The 24,639-nt window shown below is 40.6% G+C and overlaps 1 protein-coding gene across 11 annotated transcripts; it reads left to right on the top strand.

The window, feature by feature from the left end:
* The first annotated feature begins 465 nt into the window (after window positions 1-465).
* On the top strand, window positions 466-22,246 carry LOC18426486 (replication factor-A carboxy-terminal domain protein). Of its 11 annotated transcripts, none has more exons than XR_016058782.1 (4): window positions 487-804; window positions 14,767-14,890; window positions 15,039-15,247; window positions 15,408-19,025. XR_016058782.1 is itself a non-coding variant. In XM_020662458.2 (3 exons), the coding sequence occupies exons 1-3, from the start codon at window positions 586-588 to the stop codon at window positions 18,731-18,733; spliced, it is 459 nt and encodes a 152-aa protein (XP_020518117.1). In that variant the 5' UTR covers window positions 466-585; the 3' UTR covers window positions 18,734-19,025. The 11 variants fall into 11 exon arrangements, 8 of the variants coding, with proteins under 8 accessions (XP_020518117.1, XP_088727247.1, XP_088727248.1 ...); XR_016058785.1 differs by lacking the exons at window positions 15,039-15,247; window positions 15,408-19,025 and adding exons at window positions 21,303-21,409; window positions 22,029-22,246 and having other exon boundaries at window positions 489-804; window positions 14,770-14,890; XR_016058784.1 differs by having other exon boundaries at window positions 489-804; window positions 14,770-14,890.
* The last annotated feature ends 2,393 nt before the right edge of the window (window positions 22,247-24,639 follow it).

A 24,639-nucleotide genomic window follows, 5' to 3' on the forward strand; every position in this document is an offset into this window, starting at 1 on the left:
TAAAATTTAAAAAATTCAAAAGTAATGTAGATTGAACAGATATATGAATACTTGAAAATCTTGAAAATTGACGGTCCAAAAATGCATTACAAGATGCACTTTTTCTCAGACTTGAAATCTATTTTTACTAGTATCCATACATCTTGAGGTTGAGATGATTAATTTAAAGATTTTTGGGCTTCAAAACAATACTCTTTTAATGAATTTTATCTAGACTATCCATTTTCGAGATTTTATATGTTTATTGCTCTATTTTATTTGAACTATTTTTAGAGTTCAAAATTTAATAATTAGAGATAAAAAATTTGAACTATTTTAGAGTTCAAAATTTAATAATTAGAGATAAAAAATAGATTTTCAGGCTATCCTAATAATTTTTTACCCCAAAATTACTATCTTATAATAAAATTTGGAGGTGAAGATTGCAACTTTTTGCAAACCACACCAAATAATTTTACAAAAAGAAAAAAGAAAAACAGAAGCACTTCCTATAATGCAGAGCCATGAAATGAGATAAATGGTTAAAGTTTTGAAGGCTTTGGGAAAGGCAGGAGGAACCTGATTTTTGAAAGGAGGCAAAAGGAAATGGAAATGGAAGGGGAAAGGGAGAAGGAGAGGGAGAATAATGGCGCCTCCTCTGCCACGTGCTGTGTTGTGGGTTTGGATTCCACCACCAACATATCCTACATTGCCTGCTCTTCCTGCGAGAAGCCCCTTCATACCCAACACAACCCTTCCTCCACTCCCGCTCTCTGTTGCTCTTTCTGCAAATCCTCTTCCTTCAAAAGATTCTATCGTGTAGTGGTATCTTCATTCTTAACTCCACAACTGCTCTTATTATTATGATTTTTTTTTTATGTTGTCCCGGATTTTGGGTAATACCTCTTGTATTATTGAATTTGGGATGTGTATTTTGCGCTTTAGCGAATTTTAGATTTTGAATCTCTCTGTTATTAATGCTGCATTACTAATTCACATGCATAAATGCAATTGCCATGGAACAAAACATATATTTTAGGTAAATAAAGCTAGTTTAGCTGCTTACAATTCTTATTTGGGTTAGATTTCTGGGGTTTGGTACACCTTACTGGTATTCTTACCTCAATCTCTATACTGCAAAATGACAACTTCATTTTTGAGATAAATGGCTCCTATGCTTGTTGATGATTTTTCTAGTCGGGTGCTCTTTAACAAATATTACAATGTTTATTATATTTTGCAACCAACTCTGAAGTGCAGTTATTCTACTTCTATAAAGACATAAGGAAAACAACATTCTTGTCTGAGTCCAAAGGAATGAAGAAATTGGAATCAAGAACTGCCAGATTATTGCAAACCAATTTGATCTTGGTCCCTTTCACAACCATAAGTCCTGATGAAATAAGTGTTCATTCTATGCTGATGTAGCTGGACTACTTTCTCCTTGTGTCATAACTAACTAAAGACTTTCTCGCTCAAAAAGCTCTTCTTAACTTCCTTTTATTTCAGCTTTTCGTTTTACTCAACTTGTACTTGTCCAAATTTCCAGTGGGATACTTACAATTCACTCCTATATGTCTACTCCAAACAGATTCTTCTTATTTTTTCTTATCAATAGTGTGATTTAGTTACATAAAAACTAGTTATTTACAAGGAAAAATAGCAGCATAAAATGACTGCACCTATAGGAATGTAATTTCACTTCTACTTCCATTAGTAATATAGAATGCTCGTAATCCATAGTGTAGAATATGCCACAGTAGAATATAAGAATGTAGTTGTATGTATAGGTGTACCCAGTGGATGGAGAAATATTGTATTGCCCCAGTTCTTGTTTGAACAATCAGACGGAAGGATGAATAAATGGGCCTTACTGTATACTCGTTGCATTTGTATTTAAATGAATCTAATGGAAATATATGGAGCATCTAAAAAGTGGTGAAAGGGGCTTGAATATCCCACTGCAAAAAGTGGATGGTTAACACCCTATCTACCTAGCCCATATAGAACATGGAAGACATAAACCAACAATGGCATCCAGATCTTTGAACCTCTCCAAACTCCATGATGCCATGAAATAAGTGACTCACGGTGGCGAACCCTTGTGTTTATCTTCCGAGAGCTTACCTCTAAGAGCAATTGTTTCGTTAGTGGTTGTTCTTTACTATTGTAGGATTCAAAAAGAATTGTGCAAAGGTTTTGTTCCCAATGAGGTCCACAGGCCTTCACCTTGTAACATATCTGGATATGGCCTCTCATTAGGACCAGTAACTTACGGACACCTACTTATGCTCAGATCCAAAAGGCCAGAACTGTGACTTCAGTAAATTCATTGAAAGAGAAAACAATAATGTGGTGTGGTGTGTGTGTGTGTGTGTGTGTGTGTGTGTGCAAATGCATGCACTTACATACATACATCCAAAGGTTTGAAGCTCCCTTAGCACATCCAAAAGTTTAAAATTCACTTAGCAGCTTCAATGGACCAGAGTAAATGAGGAACAAAAAGATTAAATTATTAAAACACTTTATATGAGTCTTCTCATAATTCTCAAAAGTTGGTGCACTCTCTTTGGCAACTTTGTAACCGAAGCTTGGAATTCCAAGGATGATGTAATTTTAGTCCATGGTTATCCGTGCCTTATCTAAGAGTTTTACTAAATGTTCATGCAATTACTGAATTTCAATTTTTTAAGTCTTCCCTTCAATTCTTTTTTAAGTTAGTGAAGTTCTGTATTAAATAGAAATTTGAAAAATGTATAATTTGCATGTAATTGTTGATATACAAAATTATGGTACTTGGGTTTCTTCATATAATTGCCGCAGGGAGCCAAAAGTTCCTTCTTGGGAGAGGGGCCTTTCAATTTGTTCCATATGTGTTTAAAATACACTTAAATGTTGCTGCTTAACTCGAAAATTTGGTCGAAGATGGGTTGTAGCCTCCAAGTACAGGGATTGACTTTTTGCTCAATTTATCATGTTCATCGAATCCCCTTCAACATAACAATGGACAGCCCTAGCTGCTTACTAGTTGCAATCCACTGAACAGGCCAGGGCCTCAGGACGGGTAGAGCTGGCATGTCCTATCAGGCCTGAGTATGCAAGGAATGTTTTGGTTGAACAATTATGGAAAATGCCGCCACTACAAGCCAAGTCCAGGTTACCAGGAAAGGAGCAATCAAAATTCAGTTTGACAGCACTGGTGGCAAGTGGGTTCCAAAGTGAAGATATGGAAGTAAGCATTGGTTTGGACTTTGGAGCAAAGGTGTTACTGGTGCTTCTCTAAGCCCACCACTGAGAAATATCAAAATTCTTGGCAATATCAAATCCAAAAGATAATGGTGGCTTTCTGTTGATCAATGATCGCATTTATGTGGAATTCTTTGCTTTAAAAGGCTATTATGTTTCGTTCCAACCAAATAGTCCATGTAGTTGCTGATATAGTAGATGGTCGTAAATGCAGGCCCTAGGAAGAGAAGGTGGAAGAGGGAGAGGAGGGGGAGGGGAAGAGAATATTTGGATTATTTCAGGCATGATCAAAACCCAGGCCAACTGTTTTAAGATGAAAGCGAAATGCCGTAGGCCACCCTACCATGAATAAATAGATGGTCCATGGAATCCTTGCTTTCTTTACACAAGGCACACATATTGGTGAGTGAGTTTTCTTCTGCTGGAAGTGGTCTATCTTTGGAATATTTTTTAATTTGGCTAGCCAGCTGAAGGCCTGGACCTTAGATGGAGTCAGGGCGAACCACTCTCGTGAAACCATAAACGGGGAAGAATGTGTCTGGTTGCTTTTGGTCTTATCAGAATAGGAGAAAGGAAATTGAAAACTCACTGATGGAAGTATGCCAGATGAGTTCATCTCTGCCATGTCGAGGAATAAAGTATACCAAACGCATTGTGGGAATGACGGAAGCTTCTCTCTCACAAGGGCAAAAGCCTCTCTCTCTATTTCCCTAGTTAGGGTGCTTTCCTCCTAGGCCCACTGTGTCCCATCATCTGCACGCCTTCTTCGGAGGTCCATTTGGCCTACCCCATCCATATCTTTCTCTTCACTATTTTCCTCCATGTCCAACATCTCTCCTCCTGTCCCTAGATCTGACCACTCCCATCCGCCCCTGCCCCCACTATATCAAAATTATGTGCACCTATTAAGACCATCTTATCTCTCTCCTTCTGCCCCTAGACCTACAATAAGGGTCAGCAAATTGTAGAATGGGGGTGAAAACTACAGTCAAGCCAACCCTTGTTGGCCATTTCAAATCACAATGAACCGAACCGAACCTGGGCTTTTGCAGACTACCTAATGATGCTATCCTATTCTCTTTCCTAATGGAAGGGTGTGCCATTAATGTCCTACACAATAAGAACCCTCAATTCAAGGGAGCTTCCTTTTGCCTGGTCCCTTGGGCTGGCCTCCATAAACCGAAGGTTTGACTGAAAGCCACTGATATCCCCCTTCCTTGTGTGGCATAATGATACTTTTAGACAGATTGTTGAGGCCTATCGCAATTTCATTATGGTCCATTGGAGGTCCTTTGAGTTTCTCGTGCTAGGAACAATTTAGTTGCTCATTGAAACCGTAGATACCCAACTTATCCCTTCCAATTTGTGGCTTGCACAGAAGGTCCCTTTTTCCAAGTTCATATCGCCTGGTATTCTGTATCACATACCCTTGGCGGCCATGGACGGGACCATAGAGTAAAGCTGAAGAGGGATCATGGTAAGTTTCATAGAGAGAAGACTACAGAAGTCCATGAAGGGTGAACTGCTGAAGTCTATAGGCGCCACAGGTCATCAAATGGTGAATTGTATGGTTGTCATGCTAGTACCCCTAAGACTCGATTGTAGATGCGAATGCATCTCAACGTTGATGTCCCCTGCTCTTCCCATCTTCAGGCCTCTTCAATGCAAGGTTGACAGAAGCCCTAGCCAGCTCCCTTGGATGCCTCCACTTCAGGTCTACTATCATCATGTGTGCCGAAAAGCCTGTCAGTTCATGTGGAGGGAGGATCACTTCAAATTTCAAACTTCTTGCCTTGCAACTATCGGTCTTCCCTGCAATTGGTACATGAGACATCTGGCTCCCCTACCCCCAATGAATTCCCATCATTGTCCAGTGGGGCTGAGCTAATCTCCATCAACAGCCCATAGTCGTCTCCCTTCACCCATCGCGTGATATTCTACCACCTCATTCAATGGGTACGGAGGCCCATGCTCCTCAGTGCAATCGGAGGCTACAGTCTCACTGTGTCGTGACAGCCATCCCACCAACCTTATCCCCTCCTCTGCCCATGCCGCTCCCCATAGCGGTTTGTTACTCATCGCCGAACTTAACCCCTTCCCACCTCTCCTGGGTAAAGGCTCGCACGTGCTACCCAGGGAGGCCCCTCTGGCCATATCATATATGAGGCACCAGGCTCGTGCCAACCCCCTGTCACCTACCCCATCCCTCCTCCCTCTCATCCACGTGTACTTTCCGCTCGGACTCTACTTTCTTCACTATCAATGTAGATTCCAACCCCCCACCCCCTCCTTTCCTCAGCCAATACGCCACACCACCTCTTATCCCCCTTCCTACCTCTTCCATCTTCCATCCTTCATAGTGGTAGGTCCCCTACCTGTTGGCCCTCCTTCCCCTTCCAGACCTACAAGATCAGTCGTGCTCAACCCAACCACAATTTCCACCCCCACCTCCCTTCATCATGTCACTTGCTTACCCCACCGATGCCCCTCTCCCCTGCCCTAAATACCCTTCGGCAGGCACCCAGTCCTTTGGCCCACACACATTGGCAGGAACCCATCTTCTTCCCAACCCATTCCTCACCCCCAACCCTCCTCCATTCCGGGGGATAATGGGAGCTCACGCTCAGTCCCAACCTCAACATTTGAGTTTCCATTTCTTTGGCCGGTAAGTTTTTACCCTTTTTCCATAACTCGTTCCCCTTTCTCCTCTACCTTCTTCTCGCTTCTCCTTCTCCCTCAGCGCAATTTGTCGAGCCTTTAAACTCTGTCAATTTGCCGTTGGATCCTAGCTTCAGCTTGCCTTTCCCTCTTATCCCTAGGCCACCTCTTATCCCTTGCCCCACCTCCCAAACCAGTCCATACTTCTTCAAGCCTCCCTCCCTTAGCTGCCCTCTTAGTTCCACCTTGGGAGCAGTTTGGCTCCTAGACTCCTCCCCCCCCCCCCCCTCGAGTTCTCTTAACCCTAATCCCCGTCTAACCCAGCCACCGAGGTAATCTCACAAACCCCACCTTCAACCCCAACGCCACCCTCTAGACATTCAATTTGGGCCATACCATGTAGTGACTTGTGGTTCCTTCTCTCCAAGCTACTCTAATCCTCAATTCCCAACAAGCTCTCAGATGGCTTCCTGTCACTTGGTCGACTTAGATTACATTGAAGGCATCAACAATGCTCAGAGGGATATCACAAAGTTCTCAGGGCAATTGGCTTCCAATATGATGGGCCTGAGGCAGATACCAGCAACTTCCTCAATGCAGACGCCCGAACTAGATCCAGAGTGAGTGCTAAAGGTAAAAGGGAGGTCTTCAATCTCGCTTTCAGAGTTCAATATGAAAAGATGGACTAGGGATCACCCTTTCCCCTTCTTTCTGCCTCCACCCCCTTGGCTAGCAACTACTCAGGTGCCCCTCCTCTTCTTCCAACTCACCACAATGAAATTTTCACCTATAATATTCAGGGTTTGGGAGACCTTGACAAGTGCAAGGCTGTTTGAACCTTCAGCCAGAAATATCTGTTTTGGCAATTATTGAAACGAAGCTGGCCCAGCCCTCCATACCCTAGATTCAGCAGTATAGGGCACAAAGGCCCCGCTAATGGGAGGATTTGGGAGCTCAAGGTGGTGGGATCTGGATCATCTTTGATCCTAGCCTTCATGCTCTCTCCTCTCATGTAGCTACTTTGTCGGTCTCTTTGGCTTTCTCTCAAATCTCTGACAGCCTTGCCTGGAAGTTCATGGCAGTCTATGGCCCCAGCTCCGCAGACCTTAGGGACTATTTTTGAAAGGAACTTGATTTTGTTGCTTCGGAGGTCTCGGCAACAAAGTGTGTTGGTGTGACTTTAACATCGCAAGATGGTCCTTTGAGCGAAACTCCAACTAGAGAGTCTCCCACAGCATGGTTGACTTTTCGGATTTCTTTTTCAGGAACAACCTCATTGACAGCCCTCTCAATACTGTGGATTTCACCTAGTTAAACCACTCTTCTAATCCTTTGCTATATACGCTTGAGTAGATACCTTACAAGCACAGAAGGGGATGCTTTGTTTCCAAGCACCCACTGTGTTGCCTGTCGAAAACCCACATCCAACCATAGGCACATACTCTTAGATGCACCGCTAATTGCAGGAGAGCCTAAACCTTTCCATTTCGTGCTTATTGGCTTGAATGACCAAATTTACTCTCCCGGGTTCCAGCTTGGTGGGACTCTTTCAGTTAAAGTCCAGGGTTGGGCTGGATTTCAACTCCAGTGGAAACTCCTACTACTCGAATCCTCTTTGAAAACCTAGAGTTGACAACTACCTGGAATTTCCAAAATCCAAAACCTACTCCAAACCATAGATAGTTGGGACATTGCTGGGGAGAGTAGAACTCCCGAACTTGAAGGAGAAAAACCAAAGAACCCAAGCAAAGCTTGATTACCAAGTCATCATCAAGAAATAAGATCTTTTGGTTCCAAATATCGAGGATAAAATGGCTGAAACTCGAGGACCTTAAAACTGGTTTTCTCCACAAGATCACAAACTGCGGAAGATGTGATAATGCCATCACCCAAGTTTAAAATGGGTGAACGTCACTTTGATCAACCCCACCAGGTGGAAAATGCCATTATTGGCTATTTTATGACCTTTTCTCAGCCCCTTCTGATCCAGACCGAGGATGGATGACCTCTCTTTCTTGTCCATCCCCTTTGACAAAGTCCATGGCTATAGAGCCCTTTCTGTGAAGAGGAGATGCTCAGAACAACTAAGGAACCTAGACGGCTACCTATGGCCCTAGTCCCTAGTCCCGACGGCTACCTGTGGCCCTGTTCACAATATTCTGGATTCAATAGGATCATATATTGTTTTATTTTTCCAGGAATTCCTCTAAAGATCATATTCCATAAGGCTATGAATGCTACTTCATTGCCTTGATCCCCAGAGTTGAAGGGGCCAAAGACCTTAAAGACTTCAGGCCCATAATTCTGCTCAGTAGCTCTCTTACCAGATTATCTCTAAAGTCCTAGGTTCCCTCTGATAGAAGTCCTCTATTGGGTCATCTCCTCGAACTAAGGGGCCTCAGTTAAGGATAGTTAGATCTTGGATGGGCCTCTAGTAGCCCATGGAAGTATCCATTCTAGGCACTTGTCCAAAATCCTTGGGGTGGTGATCAAACTAAACTAAGAAAAGGCCTATGACCATGTCGATTGGGCCATCCTAGATGAAACCCTCCTTAGAATAGGATGTGGTAACCATTGGAGGGCCTGAATGCACGGATGCATCTCTAATATGTTTTTCTCCATCTTTATTAACAACTCACCCAAAGGATTCTTCCCCTCCTCTAGAGGTTTGACGCAAGGTGACACCCTCTTCAGCTTCTTGTTTGCTTTCGTCATCGAAGTTTTTAGTAGATTGATTGCCAGGCTGGGTCAACAAGGTCCCTTGAGAGGCTTCAAGATTGGGAACCAGGGTCAAAGATTTCACATCTCTAATATGCTAACAAGAGCTTGCTGTTTTGGGATGTTTTGAGAAAGAGGCTAAATCCAAGATGATGAGTGTAGCAACTGAGACTCATGTTATCGAGGCTGCTAGTTGTTGGGGCTGTATAGTTGATAACTTGCCTCCCACATACCTGGGTCTGTACCTGTGCATTCGCAAACAGAAATTGTGACATAGGACCACATCGAAGAAAAATTCAATTGTAAGCTTGCAGGTTGGAAAGGGACATTCCTCTCTTCTGGAGGCAGAATAACCCTTGTAAAGGACACCCTCGCAAAAGTCCCTATATAGCAGATGTTGCTCTTCCACATGCCAGCATAGGTGATAGGCTTGCCTCAAACAGTTGCTGAGGAGTTTTTTATGGTCCAGCGAAGGGGGGTATAAGAAGTTTCAGCTTATTGTTTGCAACAAGGTTTGCTTGCCAAGATAGCCGGGTGATGTAGGCATCCTCATCTTTAGAAGAAAAAATTTGGCCCTTCTCGGCAAGTGGTGGTGGTGCTTCTCCACACAGGAAAACACTTATTGCAAGAGGTTATTCGCCACAAATACCATTGTGAAGAATCTGGTTGGCTACCCAGAGGCACGGCTAACTGTCGATCTTCAGGGGCTTGGCGTTGCTTGCTAACCAGCTACAACCTTTTCAAAGACAAATATTCGCTTTCGGGATAGAGTGGGGATTAGAATTAAGTTTTGGACTGACCTTTGGATTTCGTATTCCACTCTACAAAAGCTGTTCCAGAATTTGTTTTTCTTGGCTCGGGATCTTCCTGCTATCGTGGCTAACCAATTCAAGACTTTAGCTAACTCAAGGATCTGAAAATAAACTTTGGACGGCCCCTATCAGACCAGGAATTTACTGACTTTGGCTCCTTGTCATCCCTCTTACAATTGACCTTCTTCCCTTCTATAGTGCTGAGGAGATGACATGCATACCGGTGACTACAGGGGTGTCCTCTATCTAAGGTCAACTGCAACAGTCCTCAACCTTCCCCCTGTCCCCTTCTTCCCTTGCCATGAGAACCTGGCTCACTGCCATTCCACCCAAGGTCTGGGTTTTTCAGCTAGATAGTGTTATCGAAAAAGGCTTTGATGGTGGACCAAAAACAGGGGTTTGCTGATCCCCAATCGGTGTACAATGTGCAAATCAGCAGAAGAAACCGATGTGCACCTCTTTTATCCACTGTGACTTGGCATGTGGGAGGATTTGATGCAGTGTATGGGAACCAAGGCTCAAGACTAAGGTATAATACTTGAAACTTGCACTTAAACTTGACAATACAACTTCAATTTTACATGGAATTACAAGATATACAAAATTTTTGCCTTAATTAAAGTCACATAAAATGAAATTACAGCCACTCAAAATACATTAAGCACTCTTAAAACCAAGGATTACGACTCAAGTTGTGCCCCTTGTTAAAAATCCAACCAAACTATGTGTGGAGATTGAGTATACAACACGTAAAACTAGTGCTTATTAAATTTCAGCACTATACAAATTTACAAGGAAAACTTATACATGAATTTCTACTTCAAGACTCAATAAACCTCAATCTCCATTTCACAAACACATTAATGATCAAGTACTCAATGAAACATGATCGTGGGAAGCCTTGTAGCGCTCATAGTGCCTGGATTGCCACCAAGGTCTTATCAATATACAATGGAGTGATTTATGATGGCAATTCGCAACTTATTACCAATTTCAGTTTATCATAAGAAAGGGAAGCATATGCATCTTTGATCTACACATAGTGTGGCTCTTTAATGAAGAGAGGATTTTAAGAAAATGGGGTTTAGGTGTGGGAAAAATCGTGGGAGAGATGGGAGGGTCAATATCTCATCAGCTTGGTACAAGATTAAGAAGCATGGTGGGGGAATTTGACATACTTTCCCCATGTAAAATCTCCAAATCAAACCATCAACAAGGTGATTTAATTGATTCATTTAGAATCCAAAATTCTCAGAAAAATCAGTCAATTTAAGTCCTAGAAATCTCAATGAAAATTCCCTAAAAGTCAACTCAATCAACTATAGATCATACCCTTAAACTCATATAGATCAAATTAGGCTCAATTGTTCATCAATTAAGGAGCTAGGGGATAGTTATGCCTTGCTATAAATTGTGATTTGCAGCCATGACTTGCTTCAAGATTGAGTGAATTTGAATACCATGAAGCTTAGTAATCACTGTCAAGCTTGAATGGAGCCCCTAGCTTAATTTTCTAACTAAGATCATCTCACCAAACAACTCACTCTAAAACACACTAAAACGCTAGAGAGGAGAGAGAGAAACCCAAGGCTAAGGCATTCCTCTCTAGAGAGAAGAGGTGATCAAAATAACTAATTAACTATTTATAGGCTGATAGGCATGAGTGTAGAGATGCTTCTAGATGAGTTCTTGGCCATCCATGTCAATCATCTATGGTACAAGACAAAGGCTTGATCCTAGCCTCTCATCACTCATGATGCCATTTTGATGAGTGGATGATATTTAACACCATTATCCTCCCATAAAACCTTAATTCACTCACAAATTTTCCTTCTTTAAATCATTAATTCAAATTAACATCAAATTCAACTTGCTTCCACCAAATTCAACTTGCTTTCATGAATGCCCTTGTTTTATCAATATAATCAAATGAAAAACCATAGTTAGAGGCTTGCCCTTAAGGTAATTTAGCATAATTTTTAGAAGCAATTTGAATTTGATTTTCCCTCCAATTTTATTGTGCAATTTTAGTGTGCATGTTCATGCAATCACATGTTGCCAGGTAAGATAGGTGGTTATGTGCACAATTATATATGGCCATATGGTTTCAATCATAATTACAAACCCCATGCACTTTTTAGAAGCTTTTCCCATGTGCACTCACCCAACAAACCAACACATTAATTTTCAATTTTTCACAAAAAAATTCACTTAAATAAGAGAACATGACAGAATTTTGGATATGAAAAAGGGATCCTACAGGGGGTTGACTGCACCCCCATGTCATCTCCACGTGGGGCTGATGTGGACCCCACATGGGCCCATGTGGCACCCACGGGCCTTGGTGACATGGGCCCTTGTGGCTTGTCCTTATTTGTCATTTGTCCAAATCAATTATGGAAAGATCAATTTCAGCTCAAAAAAATTCAGAAAAATCTCCAAAAATACCAAAGCTTATCCCATCAAAATGACACATTTTGCATTATTTAAAAAATAGTAATGAGGGAAATTAGGATCCTGTGGAGATGAATTGGGCATTAGAGTACTCCACTCGGCTAGATGTGGAATCCCAAGTCACCTTCTTGGAATGACCCAAGAAGTCCATGACCCACAGTGCCATGCAGAGGCTCATGCTCTGGCTTATTAAAATCAAACCGATGTGTGGCTCAAGATTCTCAGGTTGTAATGGGTTATAGATGCACCCCCGAGGACATGCTCTCAAATAGATGTGGGGGCCGTCTCTTGGTACATATGCATATCTCTTCTCAGTGGATCAACTGAAAGAACGGCTTTCCCTTTTTCAATAGTACATGCACTTGCCATTTGAAGGTTACTGTGTTAGGGATTTAGGCTTATGTCCTCTCAGAGCCTTAAACCTCCTTATTCTAGGCTAAATCCATGAGCTCATATTACAACCAATTAGTCATTATCAATCACATACAAAATGCCTTGGCCATTTCACAGTCATGAGGCATAAATCTAAGAACCAACCCTAATCCTAGATCCATGCCATGTCGCTCCTTTACTTCCACTGAAGTCAATAACTATGTAAGTGTCGGTATTTTAAGCCCTTGAAAGGCCATAGTTCCAACAAATGCTACTATTCAATTTGGATGGCGGCGACTCCCAATCTGTCCCACCCTTTTAGTTCCCTAAAATCTATCCCCTAGTCTAAGTTGGGTATTTTTCTTTGGCGGTCCTCCATGGCAATCGCTGTGCGGGTGATATGGACTGAAAGAAACCATAGGATTTTCCGTGGAGAGGAGTCCACCATCAGTGCATTGAAAGACTGGATCAGAACTGTGGTAACATTTTGGGCAAGGAACCATAAACTCTTCAGGCATCATTCCCACACTAATTTCATTCAAGATTGGCAGTCCATGCTATACTTGAGGCCCTCTTGAATCCCACGCGCCTCCCTTTGGAGACCACTAGAGCAAGGCCAAAGCAAACTGAAATTTGACGTTGCTCCATCAGCAGCCCCAACCTGGAATAGGGGGCATCTTCATAGACAAGGATGGATCCACTCTTTATTCCTTCTCCAAATGTATTGGCCATGTGGATTCTGCTACGCGGAGGCCCTTGCCCTCCTTGAGAGCCTTAAATGCAATAACCCATATGGAAAACCCCATTTTGGTCATCGGGGGGGATTCCAGAAATGCTATTTCCTGGGTCTCAAGGGACCTCACCTTTCCCATGAAGACTTGAGCACATTTTTGACAAAATATTCAATATCTGCAGGCCTATGCACGTCTTATGGCAACATAAATGGCATAAGGCCAACTTGGTAGCCAACCACCTCACTGAAGGAGCACTTTCAAACAACACAACTTTTTGGCACCTTTTTGAGCAATCGGTCCCTTGAGCTCTATTTTCTTTTTTGATGTATCTTTGGTTCTGCCAAATTTTTTTGGATGTATGGTTTTGGTCCAAATCTCATTTTCGGTGCTGAGCACCCAAGCTGTGGTTGTGTTTCTTTTTTGTACCCCTGCTCACACTTAAGAGAAACACTAACATCTTTGCCACCAAAGAAAAAAAGCAAAGAAAAAGAGAGGAGAGAGAGATAGAGAGAGAGAGATCACCAAATGAAAGCAGTCATCTTCTCAAAGTCTTCCCATCAATCTGTCCCAGATTTATTTATAACCTGAAGTCTCATACATTACCTCACCGAGACCAGTAAATGGGCTCTCTTATTTGAAAGCAAGATGGGTTCGGCTGATAAGGACTCCACTATGGATGGAATATATCTACCGTCACCTTATGGAAATCAGATGTTTGTTGGCAGTTATGATATGCAGAAATTTTTAATCAGAACATAATTAATATAAGCACACTTGGCCTGAGGTAATTAGTATTATTCTGATTATGTTCTGGACAAATTGAACTTAATTCACTTCAGCTGTAGTCCTTACAAAATAAATGACTCATAGTCATCCAAGTTCTTACCAGCTTGAATTAGCGCAGTGAATGTAATTTTTCATTAATGTTATGCTGGCTGAAATATCATCACCTTTCTAATTTAAGCAGTTTCCAAAAAAAAAAAAAAGAAGAAAAAATATGCTCTCCTTTCAAAGGTGAGAATAGAGCGTACACACTTGTCCTAATTAGATAGAAGTCTTTAAGGGCCTACTGAGAAAAACAACGGTCTTTGAAAATTCCTCTCTTAAAGTCCTCCGTGTTCATACTGGCTTGGATGAAACAGGTTCTTGAACACATTGGTTTTGATTTGTTCAGTTATCATAAGCATGAGGCAACCATGGAAATATGAACACTTTTGTATGGTAGGAACTACAAAAATAAGTTCATATTCTTATTTGATTTTGTTTGGGGTTCAAAGCTAACTCATTCTGGTGCAAGCATTCTTCCTTACGATTGATGATCTCCTGTCTATTGTGATGTGTTTATAAGTGTAGTTAAGAAATACTTATTTATGGATAAATGCATAGGGAATGTTAATGAGTGGAAGAGAAAGCAGAGTTATGTTCCAAAGCCAAAAATTTGGGAACTATAATCCTATTATAGGATGAGATTTCTGCAATATGTGGCCTGTATTTCTGTTTGAAATTGGGTTTACACACTTTTACAGGTGCCTTGTATGTCATGAGAGGCATTTGTAAGTAACTTGCAAAACTGTAGAATTACTGGTATATGGCTGTTCAAACTTCTCATACCTGGCATCTGTAAAAAGAGAAAGAATAAGAAAAAGAATAAATAGAATGACCTGCCCATATCTGTGAATGACCTCCATGTGGTACTCCCACACACCTTTTGCTTTTTGTCCCTTTTTTTTGTATATATAAAATTATGACTGCTCTAGAAGCAAGACAATCCTTGACTTTACTCTTTTGTTTAGCAGATGTCAGTAGCTTCAGGAAACAAAGTTATGGTTGTCATATGCTTTGATAAGGCAGCTCGTGTTATGTTTGGCTGTTCTGCTGATGAATTTTTTGACTTTGCAAAAGTCAATCCATTTGCTGGTATGTTATATCCAAGCAGAGTACTAACTTATGCCATGCAATATTGTCAAAGAGGTTGCCAATGGCATTTTTTTTCAGTTGTCGATTTGTGTCACTATTCAAAACTTACGTTAAATGCTGATAGTATCCCCTTAACTGTTCTACACAGCGGCAGATTTAAGTTGGTATTACTGGAGCTTCACATATATCCAGTAGGAAGAATTGTTTATTTGTTAGAACTGATGCATTAGGGAAATTGAGAATATCGAGAAAGACGAAACGTAAGCAAGGACAGCATGCCATGATGTGAAGCAATACGCTAAAGAAAACCAGGGACGATAATTAAAACCTGTTTGAATTGATTCTGTTTCCTGATACGTAAGTAAAGAGATGAAACCTCAAGGATTGGACATTTGGCTGATATATAACAAGTGGTCTCTTTCTTTTCTAGTAAAATCAAGTTAATTAATATTATGCTACTTCATGGACATTGACTTTATGATTGTTAACAAGTGGGTCTCTTTCTTTCTCGGCCCAGGTTCATGGTAGAGCTGGTTTCAGGCTTCAATCGATGCTTCAGTTACTCAAAGCCTCTCTCAAGTCCTGGAGGTCTTCAATTTTAATTTCTCTCAAACCAAAGCGGAACTTCTTTTGAAACTACAAGAATTGGACAGTATTGAAGAATCCCGCCCCCTGTCTCCCTCAGAAACTGAGCTCAGAACCCATTCGAAACTGGAGTATCTCTCTACCCTGAAAAAAGAAGAGACTTACTGGTTTCAGAGGTCAAGGGTCAAGTGGTTGAAATTAGGGGACCACAACACCCGTTACTTCCATAGAATCTCCAATTGCCGTAGGAGAGACAATACGATCTCAACCATCAAAGTTAATAATGTATACCTCGAACAGCAGGCGGAGATTGATTCAGCTATCATCAATTTCTTCCGCAATCTTTACACTGCCCCCATCGGTCCTAGATCCATTATGTTCGACCTTGACTTCTTGACTCTGTCGGTGGATTGGGCTTCCTGGCTCGAACGCCCTTTCCTCGAAGAGGAAATCCTCAAGGCCCTGGATGATCTCGCTAAAGACAAAGCCCCTGGCCTTGACGGATTCCTTGTGGTCCCCCTTTAAGGTCTTCTGGGCATGTTTTCGAGCCGACTTTTTAAGCTTCTTCAATGAATTTTACCAGCGAGGTATCCTAAACAAAGCGATTAACTCAACCTTCATCGCCCTTGTTCCCAAGATCGAAGGGGCTGAGGAACTTAAGGATTTCCATCCTATAAGTTTGCTCAACTCTACTTATAAGATTCTCGCTAAGGTATTGGCTTCTAGACTTTAGCAAGTTCTCCCTTCAGTTATCTCCCCCACGCAATCTGCCTTCATTAAAGATAGACAGATTCTAGATGGGGTGTTGATTGCCCATGAATGCATCCATTCCAGGAACCTTTCCAAAAAACCTGGTCATATTTTTAAAATAGATTGGGAAAAGGTATATGACCATGTTGATTGGTTGGTTCTGCTTGAGACTATGGTTCACATGGGTTTCCCTGACCTGTGGTGCAATGGGATTAAGGGGTGTATCTCGCACCCTTTCTTCTCTGTCATCATCAATGGTACCCTCAAAGGGTACTTCCAGTCTTCGAGAGGGCTGTGCCAGGGGGATCCTCTCTCCCCCTTCCTTTTTGCGATTTCAGCAGAAGTTTTCAGTCGTTCCCTGGGTCGCCTCTACCAAGCTGGATTTCTTTCAGGTTTTAGCACCTCAAGAGTCGGGCCTACCGTATCGCATCTGCAATACGCAGATAACTCCTTAGTGTTTCTTGATGCCTCTCCTACTAAGGTGGTTAACCTAAGAATCTTCCTCAAATGCTTTCAGTTGGCCACGAGGTTCAAGGTCAACATGGATAAATCTAAGATGATGGGGGTTGCTATTACCCCAAATCTCATTACAAATCTCATTCCTCAGTGGGATTGTAAAGTGGAGGAGCTCCCGACTTCTTATCTGGGCCTCCCACTAGGTCTCAGGAAACCTAGGAAATGTCTTTGGTCTCGAGTCATCGATAAGGTGGATAGAAGGCTGGCCGGTTGGAAAGGGAGATTCTTGTCCCAAGCAAGTTGGTCCACCCTTATCAAAGCCACTTTATCGAATGCACCAGTGTACAGGATGTCTCTCTTCCATCTACCGGCGTCTGTGGCTAACCGCCTCTTGCAGCTCATGAGAAACTTCCTATGGTCGTGTCAAGCAGAGAAGTCTAAGTACCATCTGATTTCTTGGGACAAAGTTCTTCTTCCCAAAAAATAGGGGGGATTGGGCATCAGAAACTTAAGAAAATAGAATTTGGCCCTCTTGGGGAAGTGGTGGTGCCGTTTCGCCACCCATCCTGATTCCCTATGGGCGCAAGTACTTGGACACAAGTATCATATTCCCAACCTCTGCTGGTTCCCGAATCCAGACAACGGTCTAATGCCTCTGGGGTGTGGAGGTCCATTTCCACCACTCTAGAATTTTTCAGGAAGAAAATTAGATTTTGCCCAAGAAGTGGTTCTTTGGTCCACTTCTGGTCTGATCTTTGGATTGGCTATCTACCCCTCAAAGATTGCTTTCCTTCGCTCTTCCTTTTAGCGCTAAATAGAGAGGCTACAGTTGAGGACGAATTCAGGTTGGTGGGAGACAGAAGGTGTTGGCTCTTTCAGGAGGGATCTTCGAGAGGACAAAGTTTCCATTCCTCTCCCTCACAGCCTTGCTTTCCAATACCTTCATCTCTGCCCAGGGAAGGGACAGAATTGTATGGGCTCTGACCCCCTCGGGGAACTTCTCGGTGATCTCTTTCTACAACAAACTCATTCAACCCCCCATCTTCCCTCTCAATCCTACCTTCAACCTCCAAACTTTCTCAGGTTTGGAAGTCCATTGCACCTCCTAAAGTGCAAACTTTTAATTGGATTGCTGGCTCTGGCAAAGCCCATACCGTGGATCAACTCAAAGAAAAGGTCTCCCTCTTCCCAATAGGTGCTCTCTGTGCGTTTGTCAAGAGGAATCCAACAATCATCTTTTTCTACATTGTAAGGTAGCTTTTGAGTTTTGGGGCCTTGTCCTTCAACTGTTCGGGTTGTACTGGGCAATACCTCAGGCGGTTAAGGATCTCCTAGTCCTCAACCTTGCTGCGCACTGGCCGAAGGCGGGTAGATTACTTTGGAATGCTTCGGTGGCTGCTACAATTTGGACCATTTGGATTGAAAGAAATGGCCACATCTTTAGTGGAAAGGTCCACCCCGTTGCTGTTCTCTTCTCTAAGGTTACCTCCTTAGTAACCTTCTGGGCATCCCAAAATCATACTTTCTGAGGAATTCCGATGGATTCTTTCTTATCCAATTGGGTTTCGATTCTCTTCCACAACCTAAAGAAAAACAAAGTCAGATCCCGATGGTACCCTCCCCCTCGAGGAACTATCAAATTAAATTTTGATGGCTGCTCATTAGGCAACCCAGGTCACGTAAGGGCAAGAGGGGTCTATAGGGATCACAACCAAAACGTTATCCTCTCCTTCTCGGAGTACCTCGGTGTCCATGATGCGCAGTTTGCAGAATCAATGGCCCTCCTTAGAGGTGTACAGAATTTTGACCAATCTTGGGGACTTTCTCTTCTAGTAGAGGGTGACGCAAGAAACATCATTTCTTGGGCTTCTAAGATTGCGCCCCCACCTTGGTACCTTTCATCTATTTACAATGAGATTGATTATCTTTGCAGGGAGATGCCAGTCTCATGGACTCATATCTCGAGGACATCGAATGGGCTCGCTGATCAACTCGCCAAGGATGGTGCAGCAGCCCATGACGCTGCTTAGGGCCTTCCCTTTACAGCCCTGATCTGGTTCCCCTTTTGGCTTACGACCTGCTTATCTCTTTCTTTTCTCTCTACCTTTCGTTCCTCTTTCTCCTTTCGTTCCTCTTTCTCCTTTCCTTTGTATATGAACTTCTCACAGTGTAAGGGGAGCTTATAACCCCATTTTGTTCAATTTTGTATGCGGTCTTTTGACCCATTCTTTTTTACCAGGTGCCTCGGCTTTGAGGCTACCTAGGAATCAACCTTGTACCTCTCTTCTTTCTTTCAAAACAATCTTCAACAGTAATAAAAAAAAAGATGGCAAATGTTGGCACATTCAGTGGTGGAGAATCTTGTAGGATGATGTGTGACCAAGGCATGATATTTTGAACTTGGCATTGTGGCATTGTAATATTCACTGAAATTACAACAGGGCAATAATGAATGAGTGGCATTATAAGAACTGGAGTTATATCTAAGGCATTCTAATTTGCAATTTGTGGATCATTGTCAGCCTTTTTTAATATAAGAACTTTTGACTCGAGTAGTATCTCAAACAAGAAGCTAGATGCATTTCTTCCGCTATGCTTTGTAGTTTTATTACTCCACTGATGCACTCATCATGGAATGACTTGGTTGAATGAGTGTAATTTGGAACTACATGTCATCTTATGAGGTATGACATTATTGGAAGATAATTTTTATCTCTTTGATTTAAGATCTTCTTCCCATTATTCTCTGCATTGCGTTGTCATGATCTTCTTCCCATTATTCTCTGCATTGCGTTGTCATGATCTTCTTCCCATTATTCTCTCCATTGGTTGTTATGATATCTCTGATTATTATTGTAAGTATCATGTGTTTAACAGTTGAGAATTAACCTCTATATAACCATAACAATACACCTCTCCCAGGTGTGAGTGCGAACTTTCACCATCACATCTTATCTCTTTGATCAAGAATGATCTATTAACAACAGAGGTGGCACGTAGGTGCTCTACTTTCCATATATATTTCATTGCAACCTTACACAATCCATTTAAGGTGCACCTTCAAATTTTATCATAACATATCTTTTTGATTTAAAATATTCTCAAGATTATCTCAAAATCTATTTTCATATCTAATTATAAAATTTTAAACTTCAAAAATGATTAACATCAAGTAGATCTATAAAAATATGAAAACCTTGAAAAATGGACCGTCTAGATAATGTGTTGTAAGATGTACCATTTTTGGGATTCAAAATCCTTTTTTTTTTCAGTCATTCATCTCGATGTCGAGATGATCAATTAGAGGATTTTTCAATATTAAAACAACCTTTTCTAGTGGATTTTTGAGGTGCATCCGTAGTTTAAGGTTGCAACCTTATATAAACTTTTCCCTTGTTTAATTTAGGGTGCCAATATTTTGTTTGGTGCAGTAGTGACTGCCGGACAGATTCTAGAAGGAGAAATGTTTGGGATGAAGCTTTCCATGCCAAGGAGTGGTAATGCGGAGCACCTACGTGCCACCTCTGTTGTTCCCCTGCACTCAGGTTTCCAACCTGTTATACAAACCCTGAAAAAGATGTATAGAGTTAAACACCGATAGCGTTTCCATGATCTGTCACTCATGCTCATCTCAGATACATTTGGAGAGAGAGAGAGATTGATTGCTGCAGAAGATGAAATTTGCACCCCTGTTTTTCTAGTATGTGTGAATGCAAGTGGTGAGTGAGAACGAGGGCGTTCTCCCATATGAGAGTGGCATTAAGGCGAATATGTAAAAAATCCATGACATGATATTCATGGCGGCTTCTGTTGAGAGGAGAATTTTTATGTGTGCAGGAGAAATTCATTTTAGTATGGACTTTTGCGAGTGTGGTCTTACTTCTAGATCGAAGATGAATTCATTTTCCTCAGGTGTCATGATTGAAAACTCTTGTTTTATTTTAGTGTACTCTTGCTCTATTTCAGTGTGACCTCGCACAAAAAGGAACAAGATAACATTTTGGGATTGGACCCATGGAACCATATTATACTCATTTGTCCGAATCCCAAATGCATAATTGTGGGACTTTTCTTTTCAGGAACTTTTTGTATCATCTTGATTCACTTTATAAATAGATTTAAAAAATAAAAGGAAAAATATAAATGCTTTTCAATTTCAACTTTCTACACATCCTACCCCCAATACTTTTTGTATTATACTATAAACCTCAATACTATTTTTTTTTATATCTACTTCCCCCAATCAAATATGCAAACCATGTTTTAAACCAAAATGTGTTCTTTTTTTTTTCTCTTTGTCCCTTTTCAACATATTTTTTTTATATTCTCTCAATCTCTCTCTCAACTTACCCAAAATAAACTCACATACGTACTCTCTTTCCCAAAAACTTCTCTCTCTCATGTCCTAGACTCTATTCATGGATCCCGATACCCTGGGAATAGACGTAAATGGAGGCTTCAGACATTGGTTTTAGGAAAAGGTTCAGGGCTTTGTAAACCTAGGTTTTGGTTCTCGAAGGAGCGTTGGTTCTTGAAAACCCCTTTTTGTTTGATAAGCTGTCTGTTGGAGCTGTGTTTTTGGTTTCAAAGTGATCTTTGGTAGCTTTTGGCGGTTTTGAAGATTGAAACTGCGGTTTTGACGAGGGTTAAAGACATGGTTCGGGAGATGAAGTTCTTGAAACCGGGCTCAAGGCTTGATTGTTTTCGAGGAGATGACAATAACACATGGTGTGCTTTTTGTCTTTTTTTTTTTAGTGGCTTTGTTCTATGAATATTCATATGCTTTGTGATTTTTTCTAAGATTCTTCACTTTTTTTTTTCTTTATTTTATACTGGGATTTGTAGTTTTTGAGTTTATTCGAATGCCTATTATTTTCTTGTATGTTGAAATTGCACCGTTTTGTATCATTGTTGGATTTTTTGTTTTTTTGGCTTTTTCTATGAATTTTCATATGCTCTATGATTTTTTTACTTAAACTTTCAAAATGTAATGCATCTTTTGTTGCGCTTGTCATTCAAGAACTGCAAATTTTAAAAGTAGATTCATGCCGTAAATACGCAAATTTGAAACACAAAGAAAATAGATCATTGTGAAAGTAGATTCACATCGTAAATACGCAAATTTGAAAACCATTTTAGTAGTTTTACTGTCCTCTCAATATAAAGCTTTTTTAAACATAAATTTTGTACCAATATAAGATAGAGAAGACACAAAAATCCATTTCTTCACTTTGATTCAATTCTCAAAAGGCTCATACCTCTGGTGTTAATTGTGCATTGTTTTTTTCTTTTTTTTTATCATTTTCATTTATGTGTTGTCCTCGCTGATGTTTCATATGCATAACAGGAGCAGGTTATTAGATTCGGTTGGTGAATAAGCTTATGCAGCCATTGTTCTATAAGACAGATAGAGGTCTGCGCTCTTATATATGCTAAGATGACTTACCTTTCTGTATGTATTAATTACTTGATATAATTCTCTTTCTCATACCAGTACTTATTGCAGTCATTTGTCTTTTGTCTTGTTGGAGTATTTTTGCAATATATAGCTGTTGGCTTGCCTAACTGGCTTTGTCATCTGGATTTTCGTCTTTCCTTCTTTTTTTGAAGTTAAATTTCATTTCCCTTTTTGGGTGGATAGTAATATGTAATTCATTTATTAAAAAATATAGTATCGTTTTTCTTGTTTTATGTATTGGGAAATGAGACACGTGAGATTGGGACCCACAATATAGAGTGATTGAGAGATCGTTTGGGGCTGACCCTATTTTTTTTCTTCCCTTTAAATAATAATAGAACATCATCAAATTATAGCATATGCAACCTACCGATGCAAAGACCCAAAAACATTCACCACGACCTCAAGAACGATATCATGCTTCTCCAATGCCTGATCGTAGGTCCTCATTGGGACTATGAGTTTCTTTGTTACCTGCTATCATGTTGATCTATATTATGAACTTATGAATTACCAACTAGTCAATTCAAAGAATTCGAAGTAGGGGTCGAAATCAAACAATATAGAATTGGAGCTTGAGTTTGACTTTAAGTTCAACCACAAAGCTTTAACACAAGCCAAACCTAGGCTTAGGTACTACCACGCTTGCCTTCTTGCATGTTCAAGGCCCATGGTGTAATATTATATATTTAAGGTGTGGAGTCAAAGTTAATATGAATTTTTTTGCAAGAGGGAAAAAATGGGTGATGATCGGTTGATTTATTGCATTTATGGCGGAGAATTCCGATGAACGGGCGAGAGCACTTTAGATCACATTGGTGGTGGTGCTTCTACTTATTTTGTTAATAGTAGAACTAAGTTAGATGACATGCAAAAGTATTGTGCAGAGCGTTTCTCAATTAATGTGCACAAGATAACATTTAGGTATTTTGTCTCGACGAATAAAAGAATTATTGTGAACTTATTTATTGATGTTGATATTGAGAAGATGTTGAATGCACATGAGGGTGACAATGATATACTTGTTTATGTATGTGATGGAAGTGAACTTAGGGATGAAATTACTTCACATAATCCTACCCCGAGGTACAAATAGGTTTTTGTTTCATTCAATTTGTTTAGTTACATATAGTTGCTTTAGTTACATTCAATTTCTCATATGTGCATTTATAAATGTATTAGCATAATTTAAGGAGACAAACACCTGCAATCCTCTAATATTCTAGACTATGGTGTTAAACAAAGTAATGCACCAAGGTTGTTGAGTTTATGGGAGGATGCACTAACTGGGATGCGGCAAGAGTTTCAATTACTCCATGCCTTCCATGAATCCCTTAGCAAATATGCTATAACACACAACTTTGCATACAGTCTCATTAAAATTGAGGGGTATCGTGAAAGAACAAAATGCACAGGTGATCGTTGCGAATGGGAGATATATATATGCAAGGTTGGCAGGACAAATATATTTCGAATCAAGTCATGGACAAAAGAGCACTCATGTAATATTGGGACAAGCAATAATGTGCAGAAGAGAGCATTAAGGAACTTTATTGCTTCCCTAATAAAAGATAAATTAAGTGACACTAAGCATTACAACGCTAAAGAAATTGTAAATGATTTGACGTGATATTACGGGTTAGATGTATCATATTATAGGGCTTGGAGAGGGAAGGAAGTAGCCATCAAAGAAATACATGGTTCAGAAGAACAAGCGTTCAACCAGTTACCTGCATATGTAGAGTGTCTGTTGGAGACAAATCCTGAAAGTTATACATCGGGGGTGGTATTTGAAGATAGTGGATTTTATTGTCTATTCTTAAGATTTTATGCCTCAATACATGGTTTCAAAAATGGATGTTGTCCACTATGAGATGTACTTGAAGGCATGATACTGAGGTACTCTACTTGCTGCCACCTCAGTCGATGGGTAAGGACAAATGTTTCCTATTGCCTATGCTGTTGTCGATGTCAAAATTGGTGATAATTGGTTGTGGTTTCTAGAATGTCTAAAGCTTGCTATTGAGACAGAGCGATCCATTACTTTGTGTCAGAGAGGTATCATGATACGGTTGAAAATATCTGTCAAGTTTTTGAGATTGCCGATCATGCCTTCTGTGAATGTTATTTGGGTGAGAATTTTAATAAAAAAGCAAAAAACATACCTAATGAGGTAAAAAAGGCAATTGCAAGGGTCTTTAAACGAGCATGTCGAGCATAGAAACAAGTAGAATATAGAGACTTCATGACGGATATTAGATTATATTTTGAATATGACTGTTTAGGGGTAAGCGGAATGGCAAAGTGACAACAAATATCAAAAAGTAGCTCGACAAATTTCACAACTATTATACGACTCTGCAATATTTATCGTCACTTTGACATACCGCTTACCCTTAAACAGTGATGTAGCTCAACGTTCTGGTGAGGCTCTTATGAAATATGCATATGCATCTTCAGAATATGATCTAATATATGCATGAAGTCTTTATACTCTACT

The sequence above is a fragment of the Amborella trichopoda genome, chromosome 7 (genome assembly GCF_054954075.1).
Source record: "Amborella trichopoda isolate Santa Cruz 75 chromosome 7, AtrichopodaSantaCruz75HAP2 v2.0, whole genome shotgun sequence".
NCBI classification, from domain to species: Eukaryota; Viridiplantae; Streptophyta; class Magnoliopsida; order Amborellales; family Amborellaceae; genus Amborella; species Amborella trichopoda.

Excerpts from the sequence above, each read along its gene's own strand:
- LOC18426486 (XM_088871119.1), top strand. The coding sequence starts at position 586 with ATGGAAATGGAAGGGGAAAGGGAGAAGGAGAGGGAGAATAATGGCGCC. Across the intron at positions 805-14,766 it reads AAAGATTCTATCGTGTAGTG|CAGATGTCAGTAGCTTCAGG; the intron begins GTATCTTCATTC and ends TCTTTTGTTTAG. Across the intron at positions 14,891-20,112 it reads AAAAGTCAATCCATTTGCTG|TAGTGACTGCCGGACAGATT; the intron begins GTATGTTATATC and ends TGTTTGGTGCAG.